Below are 19,856 nucleotides of genomic sequence, written 5' to 3'. Positions count from 1 at the left end.
AACTTATTTAGACTGTCAAGTGTAGGCCCCTATAATGAGGTTATGTCAAATCTGCGCGCCATAAAAGTAGTTAGTTATTTGGAAACTTATAACTAAATCGAAGTTCATATCTAAATCATTTTTAAAAAACAACATTTGAATCAGTATTCTATTCAATGAGTTAGTTAATAAATGGAAATATATATTTTTATAATAAACCATTGACACTTTTATCATTTTAACCTTAATTGCAATTTTTTTTGTACCACTGCGCGAATCTATGAATGAAGCTGCAATTATTAATGAAGAAGTCCATGAACCTTTTAAAAAGTTACCGCGCCTGAAGTTTTTCATTGAAAAGTGGTTACATTTTTTTGAAAAATCTGCTTACATATATACTTTTAAAAATTAGATGGTTCACTTTCGGAAAAGAAAAATGATCTAAAATATGATGTCCGATTTTATTTTTTCTCTTCTAGTTTCTGAGATATAAACGGGACGGACGGACGACAGACGGACGGTCAGACAGGGCACACAAAACTAAAAGCGTCTTTTCCCCTTTCGGGGGCCGCTAAAACAGTACCAGATTTGGGAAGGATATTTAACAGAACTCATTTTGGAAACAGATTAGTAATGACGAAAATGGTGGAGAGCTCGGGAAACGACTAACATTCCGAAGAGTCGCTTTTATTTTCTGTTAGTTCTAAATGTCACTGGACATAGCGATTAGAATAGAAAGTCTCATAAGTCCTCCAACAGTCTAGAAAAACCGAAGCTCACGTCGTGTTGTTTTACATTGCATCTTTTGCGTAAAACCATTGGCCTATTATTCACTTGGGGAAAAGTCTTTGCAGTGTAACATCTCAAATAATTACGTTTAGACATTTAAGATTGCAATAAAGTATATTTATTATGATGCAAAATCTCTAGGTTATAAGGTAAAACATTAACATTGTAACAATGGTGCACTTTTCAATAAAAGACTTAAACATTGCTTTAGTGTTCTAAAGGAGATTCCACCAAAAAAAAAGTCTTAGCATAGAGTCTAGATGTAAATTAACAAATTGTATTTATATTTATTGTAATCATTTACCAGCAAAGTAAAATATTACACTGTTTAAAAGGACAATTTTAATTATACTAAGCTATCTAAATTGGATATAGTTAGTTGTTTGCTGACCTACTAGACTTATAACATTAGTTTTAGTGACCTATTAGATTTTAATTGCCATCAAAACTTAGAAAAACAAGATTGCAAAGAGAGTTTGTGTTATCACACAAACTCAAAGGCGCCCCATTCGGATCCCTGTCGCCTATTCGCAAGGAATATTTAAGACGTGATTTTATTTTGATTGTCATAAGTAATAATGTTTCAAGGATTCATTTGCCTTTGTAAAAAAAAAAAAATTTTTCTGGTTTACATGTTTCGGATGTTCCTTCAAAGTTAAAGATGATAAACTTCCTTGTTCAAACCTCCCGCTGGACGACGAGGGATGGCAGCGAGCAGGATATGAACCCGGGACCGTCGAGATAATCAGTCCAGCACGCTAACCGCACGACCAGGCATATTAACTTAATAACAAACTGGTTACAAACTAATAGCCTATTATTGATAAAGAGATATATTACACATTACGGCATGACATCTTCCGGATATATACAATATGTCAGACGAGTGATTTTAGATAATCTTTCAGCATTGATTTGTATTGAAAAAAAGAAGAAGAAGAACAGACATCGTGCTTGTACTTCGATGTACCAGCACAGTTACCAACAGAGCTATTGGCATTTTCATTTAAATGGAACTAGAATGAGGATGTAGATCTACCTTAACTAAACTTCTGTTTTAGCACTCTTAAGATCTATAACTACTAGATCTAGATCTAGATCTAAAATATAAATTTGGAATAATTTACATGTGAAATTAGATTATATTTACGCAAAAAAAGCCTAGGTAATCTATCAATAGACTGAATACAACATGAAATTTCAAAATAGTAAATTAGTTTTAGTATATTATAACTTGCAATATTGATCTAGACGTTTGGAAATCAAAATCTACACTCTAAGTCTAGAAATTGAAATTTTATATTTTGATCTAGTATATATCAGTCTAGACTAGACCTAGAAATTCTAGATCTAGAATCTACAGTGATTTTAATTATAATATAAATATAGATCTAGTGTAAAAAATCTAGATATAGTGTAAACAATCTTGATTTAGTTTAAAAAATCTAGATTAGATCTATATCTTATCTATTTGTCTTTTTTTAAAAATACGAGACAAATGACGAGGTTTAATAATCATTACTATACCGAGTTGTTTTAGCATTTCATTTGAAGAATTCATTCCATATGACGTCAAAGGAAAAAAAAACTCCACTACGTCACACGGCCTAGTTAGACTAAAAATGTCTTTGGCAATACGAGCAAGCGGACCAGGGTTCATAGACATTGGTCAACCGAGTTTTTTTTTAAACATTACATTAAAAGAATTCATTCATATGACGTCAAAGGAAAACAATTCTAATGCGCCACAATGAGCTAGTTACCAAAAAAAAAAACAAAAAAACAACCGTCTTTATTAACACAAGAGATTTAACGACAGCTGTATATATTACACCACAAAATCTAATAGAATTCATTTAAAGATTTACCAAATCGTTTTTATTAATTTTTTACAGAGGGTCATAATGTTTTCTTTTATCTTAAAGATTTGGTAATTTTCAGAATGTAAACTAATTGTTTTTCATAATTGTTTTTTTAGGTGGGTATCTTTCCACATTAAGTGGGCTTTTAGTATGTTATTTTGATATCTTGTCATATTGGATATTCAACAAAATGATTATGTTTTTTTCATTTTTTTTATTTAAATTTTTTTTAAAACTGTAAGTCTGTATGGCTTAATAACTGCACTATTGTTCCAGTGTCAGATGAGAGGTTATAAATTCTATGATTGAATCTATAGTGATCTAGTATTTCGTCGTAAACAAGAATTTACAGTTCAAAGTGTGTATCGAATCTATCTTGATTTAACTGTTCAGGTTTATCTTTGTAATTTATAAATAAATAGAACTAGAAAATATTAAAATACAATATCTCTAGCTATCTTCTTCTATACCATAAAGCAGAAAGTATGGCGTATGTATGTATGTATGTTCCGAATAGAAATAAAAAACGTTTGATCAATCTTGATAAAACTTGACATAAATGTTCTTTGGGTACTAACTGGAACCGTAACTTATGTTTAGAAGCCCTAAAATAAAATTAAGACCCACAAAAAAAAGTTGCCCAACTCTATGAAAGTATTACTTTTTCATGGATCTAGGCCATGTTTATCATGTTTACATGAGAGAAGATCGAAAGGATCTAGATCTAGATTTTAAAACTACATTTTGCACAGATAGTTGTTTACTTTGACACTTGAAAATACAAAATATAGTCTATTGATTTCATTATTTAATAAAATTAACCTTCAAATTTGTGTTTCAAAAGCTTTTATTCAGAAATTCGTTTCTTATATATGCGAATTTAGACGTCCTGACGTGCTTTATAATCCCATTAATTTCTCAAATCGGGTAAACCCATTTTAATTGTACTTTATATCCAATTCATCTTTCGCTTTTTTCATTTTTAATATTTTCGTGGTGAAAGACAAAAACCTGAAAGGAACATAAGCAATATATTAGATATATATCCGATTCACTAGATTAGTAATACACAAACTAAGGACCGCAGGCCGCGGGTATTGTCCGGCTAGTTGTAAATATTATCTGTCTCTTTCTTGTCCTGCAAGTGTGCTAGATTAGCATAGACATTGCCACCCTTTACTGATGAATCCTCTGACGATGATACTTGCGAAGAACTGTAAACAAAAAAGAAATTAAAATAATCCAGTTTATTTTTATTACAAAGCTTATATCAACTCACTGTCGTTCTGTCTGGTAAAATGTTTGTACACGTTATTTCTCTAACACCCAAACTTGTATCAAGCTGAAATTTTGCACAATTATTTCTTTTGCTGACAACACAGGACTCAATAAAACAAAATTAAAAAGACAGTTTGTGTGGACCCACAAACATAAAATTGGCCCCCGAAGTGGTCCACCTAGAGACAGACGGACAGATCTAGACATTGATAGAGGATAGAACATATTAGGCTGTAAAAAATATACTTAAAAAAATCATAAAAAATGCATGTCTATTTTACAGGATGTGACTCACAAAAAAATATAGAAATATATTTCGAACCCAGGACCTTCAGCGTGTTAGACAGATGTGATAACCACTACACTACGGAAACACATATTAAATGGTACAATATATCGGAAATCTTTCTTTATACTTTCAGTTTGATACAAACTAGTCATTGATCTAGCTAGATCTAGACCTACTTTTAGATATAACTCTAGATTCAAGATCTAAGTCTAAGCCTAGATCTAGAAACAGATCTAAGTCTAGATCTAATAATAAGATCTCAGTCTGTAAGTTTAAAGACTAGATCTAGAGTTAGATTTCAGTCATTCTAAGTCTAAGTCTGTCTATAAGTAGTATAAGTCTATATATTCTATATCTAATTCTATTCTAATTCTAGATCTAGACATTCTAGAATCTAGAGTTAGATCTAAGACTCTAAGTTTATATCTAAGTCTAGATCTAGAATTTCAATATAGAATCTATTATATCTAGACTAGAACTCGTATATAAATCTATGTAGATCTGGCCTCTATTTGTTTTAATTTAGATTCAGATTGTTGTCAAGTGTATAGCCTAATGAGTATGTGTGGAAGCTGCACGGTAAAAAGTAGTTGTTTTTTTTAACTTACAATTGAAACAAAGTTTGTATTAAATTCTTCTTAAAAACAACATTCGAATCAGTATTCTATTCCATGAGTTATTTAATAAATGGAAAATCTTTTTTATAATGATCTATTGATACTTTTTCAATCGTGACCTTAGTTGATTTTTTTTTTTACCGATGCGCGAATCTATGAATGAAGCTTGATTTATCACTGTAGAAACTTGTGAACTTTTTAATTAAGACTTACTTTCCCTGAAGTTTTTCATTGAAAAGTGGTGTAATTTTTTTGAATAATCTGCTTGCATATATAATTTTAAAAATTAGATGGTTCACTTTCGGAAAAGAAAAAAGTAGCCGTTGCATCAGAACTTTGAAGGATCTAAAATATCATGATGTCCGATTTTCATTTTCTCTACTAGTTTCTGAGATCGAAACGGGATGGACGGACAGACAGTCCACACAAACCAAATAGCGTCTTTTTCCCTTTCGGGGGCCACTAAAAATAACCAATTTGTTAATTATCGGTAACTATTGGTAATTAATTATTTTGTTTGGTAAAGAACAAGGGAAAGAAATTGTACTTGACTGATGTGATGGTATAAGTTGAAATACTCCCCTTTTATACTTTGAAAAGAATTTCTTACTCTACAATGCGCTTTTGACGAAGCTAGAGTGTTAGAAACAGCCACAACGCATGCTCAGGCTTACAATTCAACGAACGAAATCTCTTGTGGGGCAATGAAAACGCCAACTAGCTCTCATTTAGAAACATCCATTTCTAATGAAGACCGGGAATAGAATGCCATTAAGTCGCTATGCTACTTCTATGGTAGGAGGAGACACTCTAGGACTGAATGCCCTGCTCGAAATGCATTATGTCATCAGTGCGATAAAAAAGGACACTTTCAAACTGTTTTTATTAAGTAAAACAACAGCCACCATAGTTGCCAGCAAAATATCACTGACCAGTGTAATAACTCCATGTACCTTGTCATCAACGCATTTCTCAAGGCTTACACAGTCTACGGCCCAAGTAAACGTCAACGGGTTGGTGTTGCAAGCTCTAATAGATACTGGCAGCTGTGAAAGCTACATATCAGAAGCCATCATCAAGAGAAATAAATGGCCAGTACGCCCTTCTACAAACAGAATATTCATGGCCACTACACATCTTTCTGAAAAGACATTAGGACAAACATTTGCCGATGTCCAGTACACTACGAAAAGGTAAAACTTTCTCTAATTGCTGGATTGTGCTCGGATGTAATACTTGGTGTAGACTTTATAAGTCTTCATAAGGAATTGACCATACCGTACAGAGGAAAACGCAATCCCTTACACATCTGTGGTCTTAAAGCAGCAAGAGTCGAAACACCTAGCCTATTCAGTAATCTAACTTCTGACTGCAGACCAGTGGCTACTAAGTCCCAAAAGCACTTGATACGTGATAACAAATTTATTGAGTCTGAAGTTAGAAAACTCCTCTCGGACAAAATCATTGAACCTTCAAAGTCTCCCTGGACCTTGTGCTTGTGACGGGTGTTTGAGACAACAAACGAGAGACAAAAAAGAAAGATGGTCATTGATTACAGTCAAACAATAAATCGCTTCACCTTACTGGATGCTTACCCGATGCCCCGAGTCGATGAACTGGTAGAACGGATATCCAACTAATCCGTTTTTAGTACTCTAGACCTCAAAAGTGCTTACCATCAAATACCAATCAAGACTGAGGAAAGGCCGTTTACTGCATTTGAGGCATGTAGCAAAGTCTATTAGTTTTGTCGCATCCATTTCGGTGTTACCAACGGAGTTGCATGCTTTCAGAGAACAATAATTCAAATTATTGAGAATGAAAAGTTGCAGGACACCTTTGCCTACGTGGACAATGTAACGGTATGTGGTCATGATAAAGAGTCGCACGATAAGAATATGCACAGATTTCTAGATGCTTCTAGAAAGTATGGGATCACATTTAATGAAGACAAAAGTACGATAGCCACTGACAAAGTTTGCCTATTGGGATACGAAATTTCTAAAGGCCTACTCAAGCCAGACCCTGACAGATTCCAGGTTTTAAGAAATCTTCCTCCTCCTCATGATATGCGCTCACAAAAACGAATTGTGGGCATGTTGGCGTACTACTCGCAGTGGATCCCAAATTTTTCTAACAAAATAAATGTTTCGGCAAAGAACACGTCGTTTCCTCTTTCAGAAACAGTAAAGACAGTTTTTAACGAATTAAAGCAGAAGCTGGAGAAAGCTGCCATCTTCACCATCGACTATACTCGACCTCTTACGGTTGAAACAGACACTTCGGATGTTGAAATAGCTGCCACCCTCAACCAGGATGGCCGCCCCGTGGCGTTCTTCTTATCTTATCTTATATAATACAGACGTTACTTCAAAAAAGAAGATGATTACGTCCTACGCGTCATGCATTTAGTCATGCATATTAACCAATGACTTAAATTCTGCCAAGTCACTGGTTTTCCTGGCTAGCTCAGGCAACCCATTCCATGCTCTAATAGCACTAGGGAAGAAGGAGTATTTGTACAAATTTGTCCTAGCATATGGGACGAGGAATGTGCCTTTATCTTTGTGTCTTTCAGAGTATTTTATTAAATTTTGTTTTTGTATTTGAAGATTATGGTTCAGTGTTTTATGTATTATTGCTACTTTACTTTTGAGCCTTCTGTCCTGAAGGCTTTCTAAATTTAGTGATTTTACTAAAGGTGTTACTCTAGTCAAATGTGAATATTCGTTTGTTATGAATCTGTTCTAGTTTCTTAATGTTTTCTTGAGTTGAGGGGTCCCACACAGAGGATGCATATTCTATTATTGGCCTAACCAAGGTTAAATAACATTTTAGTTTTATGTTCTTATTTGATTTATAGAAATTTCTTTTAATAAATCCTAATGCTTTGTTTGATTTTTTTGTAGTTTCATCAATATGTGGATTCCATGACAGTTTTTCATTTATTATAACACTAAGGTATTTTGCGTTTTTAGTATGTGTTACTGGTTTGCCATGAATAAGATAAGTGGAATTAATTTGTTTTAGTTTTTTTGTTACTCTTAACAACTGACATTTTTCTGGGTGGAAAGACATGCTCCAATTTGATTCCCATTTCTGTAATTCATCTAATTCTCTTTGTAAAATATCTGTGTCTTGTGTTGTTTTTATTGTTCTATATATTATGCAATCGTCTGCAAATAATCTGACTTTTGTTCCTGAAGTAATGCAATTTGGTAAATCATTTATGTAAATTAAAAATAGTAGTGGACCCAAGACTGTTCCTTGAGGTACACCTGAGTTTACTGTTATCGGTGTTGATTTAGAACCATTTATTATTACAGTTTGTTCTCTCCCTATCAGAAAGTCTTTAATCCACTGATACAGTGGACCATTAATGCCGAAATATTTTAATTTTTTAAGCAAACTATGGTGGTGAACTTTGTCAAAAGCCTTAGAAAAATCTAGTAAGATAGCATCTATTTGTTCACTATTATCTAAACCTTTGTTTCACATGATCTATATTTCCTAAAGCCATGTTGGTATGGTGTGAGGACATTATGTTTGTTTAAGTGGTTTATGATGTTGCTACATATTATGTGTTCTAGGATTTTACATGTGATGCTGGTAAGTGATACTGGTCTGTAGTTTCCTGGGTCAGATTTTTCTCCTTTTTTAAATAGGGGGGTGACATTAGCTTCTTTCCAGTTCTTTTGTTACTCTGCCCTGGTTAAGTGAAGCCTGAAAGAGTATTTTGAACACTGGGGCTAGCTCATTACTTAGTTCTTTGAGTAATCTAGCTGGAATACTATCAGGTCCAGAAGCTTTATTTGGTTTGGTGTTGGCTAATAGTTTTTGAATTCCATTTTCTTGTACTTCTATATCTTCTATGTTGTCTACTTGGTTCAAATTCAGTAATATGTCTTTGTCTCCTGGGGCTGAGAATGCTGATGCAAAGTATTTGTTTAGAATGTTTGCTTTAGTTTCTTCTCAAGAACACTCTCAAAAAGTGAAAAGCGTCACTCAGCAAAAGAAAAAGAAGCCTACTTAGTAATAATATGACACTTAGAACTGATCATTTTCTAGTGTATAGCTTTTCTAGTTAGACTTTTTGTATTATATTACTTATTACTTTATTATTCAAGAATACTTTCTCTACTGGTCTTACCTAGTATTTGTATGCATAATATGACACTTAGGGACTGATAATTTTATAGTGTAAAACGTGTTTGTTTATAGTTATACAACGCTTTTCAATAGAGTAACTTGGTAAGTATTCTGTAGGGATACTAAGGCCTCCTCTTACTAAGGTTTCACATAGCTGTTTTATCTAATTAATAATTGAATTAAATATTATTACATGTACCTAATTTCATAACATCGAACCGAACCCGAACTTTAGACCTGACTGATACGAACCCGAACTATACTCATCATCGAGCCGAACCGAACCCGAACTTAAATCTGACCGAACCGAACTCAAACTTTAAAAGTTGGGTTCGATTCCCGTCTCAAATTTTATGGTGAAGATTAAAACGGGCACAACTTAGACAAAAAATCACTTGGAAGGTATTTTTTAAAATTTATAAATATAAAAATAGATCGATCTATCTATGTATCTTTGTATGTATCTATGTATCTATCTATCTGTCTGTCTGTCCACCTGTCCGTCCATCCGTCCGTCCATCCATCCATCCATCTCTCTGTCTGTCTGTCTGTCTATCTTAATATCTATCTATATATCTATTTATTTATTTATCTACCTATAAATATATAAAGAGAGAGGAAGAGAGAATTATTATAGTACACAAAATAATATGGTAATACATTACATTAAAATGTATGTACATGTTTACATATATAAATAGTTAATTTAAGATTATATAATAATCGCTGTCGCATAAAATTTTATTAAATCCACCTTGCGTTAACCTGCACTTGTGTTTGTGAAGACTTTGGTTTCTTATTGACTTCAGCATAAGTCTGATCATCGTTGGTCAAGGTAACCTGGTACAGATTGGTTGCAGATGTATTGGGCTCTTTCTGAAGATTCGTGTTCGCTGTCAATGATGAGTTTGATTGTAAAAGAAGCATTTCCGTGTCAACATCGTAATATGCTCCTTGGGACTCTGTTGTAGTCGGCGAAGTCATATAGTTCTAGAACAATATCAGCATATATTATATACCCTTTACATATTTTCACAATTACAATTAGCAAGAGAGCTTTTATTTATTCGTGTGGTTTATTGCAAATGTAAGCAAGTAACAACAAAAAAAAAGTGTTTTTAAACGACAATTCCTCCTTCATGCAGCTACTAATTAATTTATGATAGAAAAAAAAAAGGAAAATTAAAAAGGCTCACATAATACTTTGTCCATACCTCCACCCTTATACTTTTGCTTTTTCAAAAAACTGCCCGCATTTCAACAGCCCTCTTTTTGGCCAGTGTATTCTAATATATGTTATGTTTAATTAGAACGGCCCGCTTTAAGTCGTGGTCCCAAACACACTAACTTGTGACCCTAATCTCTACGCCTTGTAACACTATCCCTCCCAAAAATTATTTTTGCAAAAGATTCAATTACCAATATTACTTCCCTTCCCCTTTCTCTAACAGACCCAGTCTACGCCTTAGAAAACAGTATTACATTCAAAATGAATATCTTTGACTTTTAAATTTTTTAATGAAATAATTGAAAGGCTCTTTGATGCTTTCAAATAGCAATAATATTTTTAATCGAGTGTTAAAATTCATCTTAGGATCGAGGTTGTTAATTCCGTTTCAATTTTTACATAGATCGAATTCTTAAAATAAAATATTAAGACGCCAAAGATTTCTTGTCTAGATCTACTAGTGAAAAAAAAAAGAAATATATTTGGTCAAAATTGCAGACAAAAAATCGTTTTTGGTAAATTTAACCGCTATGGTTTCGATCGTGAAAGGCGTTTAGTTGTTCTAGATATACAGAAAATAGTAACTGATCATTTTGTAAAATAATAATTCGCCCATGGCAAATGGGAGAATTAATGATAGGTCAGTGAATTAATGAATGAATCAATCAGGGCACATAACTATAATATAGATTGGGTCAATACAAATTTCATTTTTCTTTAAGTTTCATCCTTTCTCTAATACTCACTTCATTTATTGTACTGTAGTCACCATATTCATGTGTGGATTTGTGTCTTTCGCCAGTTTGGTCGTTATCACATTTTCTAAATTACAAAAATAATGATTAACTTTACAGCGTATAGTTCAATTTCTAAATTTTTGCAAGATTAAATGGAAACTCCCAGAGGCGCGGTGGCTGGGCGGTAAAGCGCTTGGCTTCCAAACCGGGGACCCGGGTTCGAATCCTGGTGAAGATTGGGAACTTTAATGTTGGGATCTTTGGGTTGTGCTGGTCCTCGTTAACCGTAAACCACAGAGACAGATGACCTTTACATCATCTGCCCTGTAAACCACAAGATCTGAAATGGAAACTTTACTTTTTAAAGGAAAACTCATGTGGTTTTGACAATTTTCACTATAATATGTGTTTTGATAAGCAGACAATGAGTATATTCTTCCTTTTATTTTTTTGTTCAATAATGACTTAGTAATTGATGCTTTTATGACGTTCATTTCCTACGCATTTAAAAACGATCAGATTTTCACCGGATTTCTATGGGACTTCACATAAACCTATTAATTTAATCTATTTAATTACTGTGTGTATTTTCTCGCCTAGCCACTCAGCACAAAGCAAACACTATCGCTGGTTGTCTTGTCATGACCTACTACACGTAGCTTACGCTAGCTTTACATTGACCAGTTTGTTAGAATCAGAGTCAGACACGATCTATTTACTTTTTTGGGACAGGGATGAAATTGTTACTTTTTTCTCTCGAGTTATCCTAATGGTTTTAGATCTCTCTATATATAACTGTACCATAGCTATGGGCTAGGCCGTCACTAAGCCTAACAACCACTGTTAGAATGAAGAGATACAATTGGTTAGATCTAGATTCGCTTTCAGAATTATTGATTGAAGTGAAGTATGCCTAATCTAAAATTATAAACAAAATCACAAAAGAACCCCATTTTTTCTTTAGATGTCAAGAATTTACCGTCTAATGTATTAAATATAAATGTTTCTAAGCATTTAAGTTTAAAAAAAAAATAAATGTTAACTATTAAAACTCTTTACATCCAATTTAAATATGTCAATAACTCAAATTTGAAAAAATTGATTTTTCCTATAATGTAAAATATTAATTACATTTTAATGCGTTTCAGACTTTGTTTTGATATCGTTTTATACATAAATAATTTACAATATCTTGTTATGTAATATCTTATCTTATTTTATGAAATATAGAAGTAACTTTAAAACAGAAGATGATTACGTCCTATGCGTGTTCCTAGGTCAATCTAGTCATGCATGTTAATCAATGACTTAAATTCTACCTTTTTCCGGCTGACTCAGGCAACAGATTCAATAACACTAGGAAAGAAGGGGCATTCGACACATTTTCCCTAGCCTATGGAATGAGAAATGTGTCTTTATCTTTGTGTCTTTCTGAGTATTTTTATTAGCTTTTGTTTTTGTAGTTGAAGATTATGGTTTAATGTTTTATGCATAATTGCTACTTTACTTTTAAGTCTTCAATCCTATTTATTACCAAGGCTCCAATAGAAATGTTATACAGTCACGTAAACAGTGTAGTCTTGAATTTGAAATTTATATTGAGTTAAATTGTATCAATTATTTTTGAATGAATCATGTAAATAGTTTTAAATATATCCAGTCTCCACACTAACAATAATAAATTTGCACGTTTGAAATATTGTACCTATCATTGTGGTTTAGCGCGACTTCCATGCTAATAGCTAGTTCAGTACGCTACGGTCCAATCACTTTTGTGGACTCTTGGAAAGGGAGGAAAAGGGAGGTTTGGGAGAAGTTTCCCGTGCTGTATTTCGTTTCTAAAGTTTTTTGTAAGTTCCTCGAATCTGACATTGAATTCAATTTCTTGATCCTCCGTATTGGGAGGCCAATACCTTAGCCACTCAGCTATACAAGAACTTACATAAAAAGGTTTTATAGTTTAAATAGTTTTAGCAAACGATTTAATTATCTTCACAATGCTTATCTCTCCTTAACTTAGTACATTTCTGTATAATACAGATGGCTGCCTGGTCGAGGGTTCAAATCCTGCCCGCTGCCATACCCCGTCGTCCTGCGGGAGGTTTAGACTAGGAAGTAAACTATCTTCAACTCTGAAGGAACATCCGAAACATGTAAAACAAAACATTTTACAAAAAAATAAATTAATTGAATACGACTAATTGATTAACTAAATGACGAATTGTGCAAAGTTACAGCTTAATCCGAGAATGGGAAGTGGGAGAAATAACATGTACAAGATTTCACCTAGATTGGAATATCGTGACAAAAGTTTAAATCTCATTACTCATTACATACGATTTAGAGACGAGTTTATTTGTCATTTAATGTATACATTTTCTAGCAAAATAAAAAAGTAATGCTTGTGCTTAATTATGAGAGATAAAACTAATTCATCCCAAAAAAAAACATCAACAATAATTTAAAAAAACTCAAAATAAACAAGTATTAAAACGTAAAGGAAAAGTAGGTTAATGCCATTTTTCTAAGTAGAAATGAGTTTTTAAGGTCTTAGATGATAATCCATTATACTTTACTAAGGTTTAACCCATGCAAGAAAACTGAAAATGTAGAATGTATCCCAGTAGGACATATAGTCTGCCCAGAATACTAGAACTAGATCTAGAAGCTAAATTACATTCATATCAGGCCTTGTCTTAAGGATGCATAATAATTTGTTATAGTAGTGTATACACATTTACATAAAGTAAAATTCCCTTTTCAGATCTTGCTATCTTACATTTACATAAGCCTATAATACTTTTTAATAGAAAAAAAAAAAGAAAGATACAAAGCTATTTAAATTACATTACTAAAATATATAAACTAATTAAAAAATAATGCTAAAGCTTTTGAAAGCTATTGGTAAGGTAAAAAAAATGCATACATACCGAGCGTAACAAAGTCGATACAGAAGCAGTCCGCAGACGACAAGTAAAATGATCAGAACAACGACAGGTACAACAATTATTGGTATATTCAGGACTTTGGTATCGCTTGGCTTCTCTAGCAAAATGGTGCGAGTGATAAGAAATTAGATGTACTATGTGTTTGGTTTCTAAAAATTATATTTATTTACTTTATAAAATGAATAATAGCGAAATTATTGAAATATTATTTAAAAATTACAAATTCAAACTTATTAAGTTGTAGAAATCATCTACCTATATTTATAAATATTTTAGCATTGTAAAATGATTGTTTAAATATATTTTAAAAGCTTTAAAACAAACTTTTCCTACAAAACATAGGTGTCACATTGTTATTTTGAAGAAATAGACTCTTAGTAATTTCTCCAATACATATGACATATGCAGATTGGGAGGTGCCATAATTCTGGTAAAAAAACACTATAAGAAACAATAAAGTGACACATTGCTGATATACTTTTTTTGAGTGCTATAAACTCAAACATTTGTTACATACAGTACATATACAAATGATACAAATAGATACAGGATACAACAATGATGATCAATAAACTAACCAACTTTGACTTTAAACTAGCGACATCTATATCTAACTTTCTAACAAAATAACTCCAGCTCTTAACTAACCAAGACTCGTCTTTTCATAACCATTTCAACGAAACGTCTAGAACCATTACGTCACATCATGACCCACTATTAATCTTCACTTTGTTCTTGCACGATTAGGAATTAATTAAGCTCCTCCTTCGTAATCGAAGATGAGCACATTTCTCATTTCCTATGGACCCGAAGATGACTGTACAGTCAAATCCTCGCTTTAAAAAACCGGCCCCATACGTGGCATGGGTGGGTTTGGTCAGTTGCAGATAGGCCTGCTTCTTCTCTCAGCTTTTTGTTGGTTCGGCACTCTTTCACCTTGGCCACTCTTCTTGCCTCAAATCTTGAGACTTCGAGACTCACAGCTTCAAGCCACGAGGAGCAATCGAGAGCTAGTGCCGTGAATATAGATATGGCTTTCCTTGAAGGAGCTCTTGAGTGTGTCTTTGTAGCACTTGCATTGACCTCACTGGGAGCGCTTTCTTGCACACAACTCCCCGTATAGAAGTCGTTTGGGAAGACGATTGTCTGGCATGCGGACTACATGTCCCGCCCATCGAAGTTTGGACCTTTTTAGTGTCTCATTGACACTGTTCATGTTGAACAGCTTTAAGATTTATGTGTCTGTTATGTGGTCGGACCAAGGCACCTCATGGATCTTCCTTAGAGAGTGTAGGTGGAAGGAGTTTAACTTTTTGGTGTGACCGGAATAAAGGGTCCATTTAAGAGTGACGGGAGAACTACAGCACTGTAGACTTTCAATTTGTGAATTTGCTAAGTCCTCTCCGTTGCTACTTTTGTCCTTGAAGTCTGCAAAAAGCACCTAGGCGCTTTTCATGCTTGCCTTCTTTGGGTCGTCTATGTGGTTTGACGCATATTTTCAGCTTAGATAAGATTAGGCGATAATCAGTCAGACAGATTGCTACGCATTATTTTTTAGTGACTTTAGTGACCAAGGATGCATCCATGATGTGTTTTTTTTTCTGTGAGGTAGCTGGAAAAGAGTATTTGTTATTGTCAGCTTATGGGCTGTGCACAATCCTAGTAACAATGCACCATTGCTATTGCAGTCATCAATTCCGTGTCTGCACAGAACATTACTCCAGGTTTTCCAGTCAGAGAATAACCTGGCATTGAAGTCGCCCAGTATTATGAATTTGTCTGTTTTGGGCGTTTTGATTATTGCAGAATTCATATCCGAGTAGAAATTTTCCTTGATGTTGTCTTGGTTGGACATAGTTGGGGCATAGGCACTTATTAGAGTTGCATGTCGCCTTGAGGTCAGCGGTAGGCGTAATGTCATTAGACGGTCATTTATGCCTTTTGGTAATCCTGCTAACTTGTTGACTAATTTGGATTTCACCGCGAAGCCAACACGAGCTTCACGTCTTTCCTCGCTATTTTTTGCCGATCCAGAAGAACGTGTAGCCTGCGCCAATTTCTGTTAACTGTCCTTCTTCTGCAAGTCACGTTTCACTCAGGGCAGCAATATCTTCATTTTATCTGGCTAGTTCTCTTGCCACAAGAGCAGTACGATGTTCAGGATGATTTGATTCAACGCTGTCAAGTAGAATGCGGACATTCCATGTGCCGAGCGTGAGTTCATGTGTTTTGATTTGTTTCTTCTTGAGGCTTGTGTTCGATTTGTTTCTCCCGCACTAGTGGGATCCCCGCCAGTCGAAAGGAGACTGGCCAGGATCATGGGGTACAGGCAATGTTTAGGGCACCTTTTCTAGCCCCTTCCTCGTGCTCGGCAGGGCTTCTTAGACGCTCAGACGGCTGCCGAGTTCAAGTGCTGTCCCAGTCACTGGCTAGCGACAAATGGTCTGAGCCACCTACGTGTAAGTTTGTGGCTATGGCTGCCAATGTATCCACACCTGCCACTTCGCCACTTGCCTATCGCAACTTTTTGATTGATGAACATGGGAGATGAGAATGAGGTTGTGTTTTAATTTTCTTAAGAATCTGTGTACTGCAAAGACATTTTCGCTATTATTATGCTATGATGCTGTGTCAGGGTATAAACCCGAGATCATCGAGACAATACGAACGACTTTCCAGTGCACATACCAGACGACAAAGCAGTCATTCAAGTGAAAGACACTATTTTACGATAAATGTAATTATCGCTGAATCTTATTTTTTTTTGTGTTATAAACATCCTCCTCTATTCAGTCACGATAAGTAGCTTACAAATTCAACATCTTTAAGTAACGTTTCCCAAAGTAACAAACAGAATGTGTTGTTTCTTTTGTTTGTTTAATATCTAATTTTTAAATCTAAATCTAGAGTTCTGCTAATAGAAAAACTTTTAAAAAAAGCAGAAAAAAGTTATACTTTCACCGGTTTAATTAACCTGGAGGGAAAAAAAAGAAAGAATGGGAGTATGGGACCCAACCATCACCACCAACACACCACCAACACACCGTCACCACCAACACACCACCAACACATTATGTCAATGTTCTTTCTCCTTTAATATACGTATGTGTACTTTATTGCTTATTACTAAAGGTACTCAAGTCCTGAACAATACCGTAACGACACTTATAACGATAGAACGAAGATTCAGAATGCCAATTGACGAACATATAACTTGTTTACTACATACGATGTAATACAGGCATAGTTCTGACAAATGAAATATCCAGTATCAATTAAAATATAACAGCTCAATATCCCTTAGACTGAATAATAACTATTCCGAAATAATTAGAGTCTATACCTCAACTCTATAACCAAAATCCAACTGTACTGGACTAGGAACAAAACCATACTATTTTATTATGAGTTACATTCCATTCCAAAAACATCTCACAAAGTAAAACAATCCAAAACAAAAAGTAACTTAGTATGAAGGTGTGCAGGTGAACTTGATTTTGGACACTGAAGGAGATGTTGAAGCCAGAATCAAGACTCAAGCTGTCTTGTCCTTTTATGTTCCTCATATATTTCGGCCCTTGCACAATGTAAGACTAAGACGATAGGTAAAATATTGGACTGGCATATGTTTTTTTTAGAGGAAGGGGGAGGAGTTGTTATGGCATGATTATAATTTTTTGTTTGTTTCGGGAATAGGGGAAGTTTTTACTTAGTACCAATGACGTGATTTAAAATAGGGATACAAGGGTTTTTCTAGACAGAACGAAATATAAGCCGACATAAATAAAAGAGTCTTCATCATTGTAGAAAAAAGTCGCATTTTACAAACGTAGCTGACATTAGACGATTCCTTTCAGTGTTATTATAGTGTTTGATGTTCAACACCAGAGTCAACTACCTCTATTGATTGTTACTAGATTACTTTGAATGTTACCTCCATTCAGTTCGTTTGCATTCGACACCGCGGAGGCGTCTAACAACCTGCATTTTTTTGGTCCCTTTTTCCTCTGACCTTTATGTAACTATATTTTTCTGCTACAACCTTGAACAAATATTCTATCAAAATGTTTCTGGAATTGTTTTTCTTTTAATGTTGTATGACGTTTGTGATGTAATTTGTGTATAGCCAAACTGGCCTACATTTTGTGAACAACCTTAAACTGTCTACAAAAGTATGACATTAAAAATATTTTACAAATTCTCTTATAAAATGATCAACATTGTAGTTATAAATGGCATCAAAATATTTAAGAAAATTAGATTATAATATTACGCACCTTTTATTTTGTTAATTACAATTGCTTCAATCTTGCATATCAAGTTATGCGCTATTTTTACTGTGAAATAAGTATAAACGTTAAAGTTGAAGTATTCAAACAAACTAAATAATAATAATACAAAAAAAACCTACAAAAAAAAAATAAAAAAATTTGTCTTTTGACTAAATAGTATAGAAGGATTTATGACAACTTCTTTTGAATTGTTTTGATGTCCTGAAAAAAAAACACAGCTTAATTGGCTTTAAAATATTCATTAACTACATATAAAGGCAAAAAGTTACACTAATAAAAAACAACAACAACACAATAGCATTTTCTTTTAAGCACTCATTCGAAACACACACACCAAAAAAATCGTCATCTTGTGAACAAATAAATATTTAAAAAAAAAACATATTCTCCTTTATGAAGCTGCTGACTACTTATAACAGCGATTAATAACTATTGAATGATATATAAAATATATAAAACAAGATTACAAAGAGAGACGGCCCCCATACAATTTACCAATAGACCAGAAATATTCTTGTTTTTATCGTTGAAAGTAATCAAATTTAAAAAATCATTTGTTCTTATATTTCACACAAAAGCAATCAGTGAAACACTTCATCTTTGATAAGACTCTTCTGGAATAAGTAGAGTAGCGTAAACTGATGACCTAAGAACAGCATGTCCCGATACAGTGTCGGTGGCACCTAGTGCCATATCTCAGGGTGTCCCCCTCCCTCATCAACTTTCTTCAAATATGTTCCAATAAACACTATTGCTAGTTAGTTCTTTTTGTTGAACCGATACAATCAGCTGATTGCCAACGTTTATTGATTTTTACTCAAATGTAAAACCCAACTGTTTATGACATTTATTGAAATGTTATTTCAAATTTTTAAAGGATATTTAATAAAATTATAAACAGACTTAACATCATATGAACAGGTTTCTTTTGGTATACTTAAAGGCAGAAATGGTATAACGTTGTGCTTTGTCATTTACACTTAAATCTAGACGTGTCTAGGCATATTTGAGCATCTAGAGATTTAATTATCTTACCGATGTGTCTGCTCATTGCCAAGACATAATTTTTTCATTTTTTTCAACTTGGTTGTCTCCCCCAAAATGATGTCGACTGAAGTGAACCGCACCCCCTAAGTGACGCCACTGCTCTAAGATACGTACTTCTTCCCAACAATTTCCATAAATATATTGCAGTAGACGGGCTAGGAAATAAAATAAATGAGCCCGCACAACTAAATCGGTTTCCCCTGTGAACAGCATAATACACATTACCCACTATTAGAAATACTAATCCTGATCAAAATCGCTCTATCTACTTTATCAGTCTAGAGTAGATCTAGAATATAGAATATATCAGGAATCTAGATTTAGACAAGATCTAGATTTCTAGACTAGTTCTAAATATAGCCTAGATTTACATCTAGACTAGATCTAGATCTAGAATCTAGACTAGAACTAGATTTCTAGACTGGTTCTAGCATGGGCGTAGCCAGGATTTTTTTTCGGGGAGGGTTTTGGGGGGGGGGGGATTCCCCCCCCCCGACCTCCCCCCCCCCCGCGAAAAAAAAATATATATCTGTGTGTATGTGTGTGTGTACATAATTAATCTTTATAACATTCTGACCCTTTCGGAAGACGTTTATTGTTTATTGTAGATTCCCCGCCCTCGCTAGCAAGGGGGTCTGGGG

At 34.0% G+C, this 19,856-nt stretch overlaps 1 protein-coding gene across 4 annotated transcripts in view; it reads right to left on the bottom strand.

Annotated features, from left to right (window-relative positions):
• Positions 1-1,386: 1,386 nt before the first annotated feature.
• The window catches only part of LOC106074461 (uncharacterized), a 56,562-nt gene continuing 38,092 nt past the window's right edge, over positions 1,387-19,856 (bottom strand). For all 4 annotated transcript variants that reach the window (XM_056032548.1, XM_056032550.1, XM_056032547.1 and 1 more), the window contains 5 exons: positions 18,154-18,213; positions 13,859-13,973; positions 10,938-11,013; positions 9,718-9,953; positions 1,387-3,844 (listed from right to left, as the gene is read on the bottom strand). In XM_056032548.1, coding sequence (XP_055888523.1) covers positions 3,736-3,844; positions 9,718-9,953; positions 10,938-11,013; positions 13,859-13,973; positions 18,154-18,213 — 596 coding nt within the window. In that variant the 3' untranslated portion in view covers positions 1,387-3,735. The remainder of the gene's footprint in view (positions 3,845-9,717; positions 9,954-10,937; positions 11,014-13,858; positions 13,974-18,153; positions 18,214-19,856) is intronic.

The sequence above is a fragment of the Biomphalaria glabrata genome, chromosome 6 (genome assembly GCF_947242115.1).
Source record: "Biomphalaria glabrata chromosome 6, xgBioGlab47.1, whole genome shotgun sequence".
Classification (NCBI taxonomy): domain Eukaryota; kingdom Metazoa; phylum Mollusca; class Gastropoda; family Planorbidae; genus Biomphalaria; species Biomphalaria glabrata.
The sequence above is the reverse complement of the archived record's forward strand: the minus strand, read 5'-3'. Positions and strand labels throughout refer to the sequence as shown.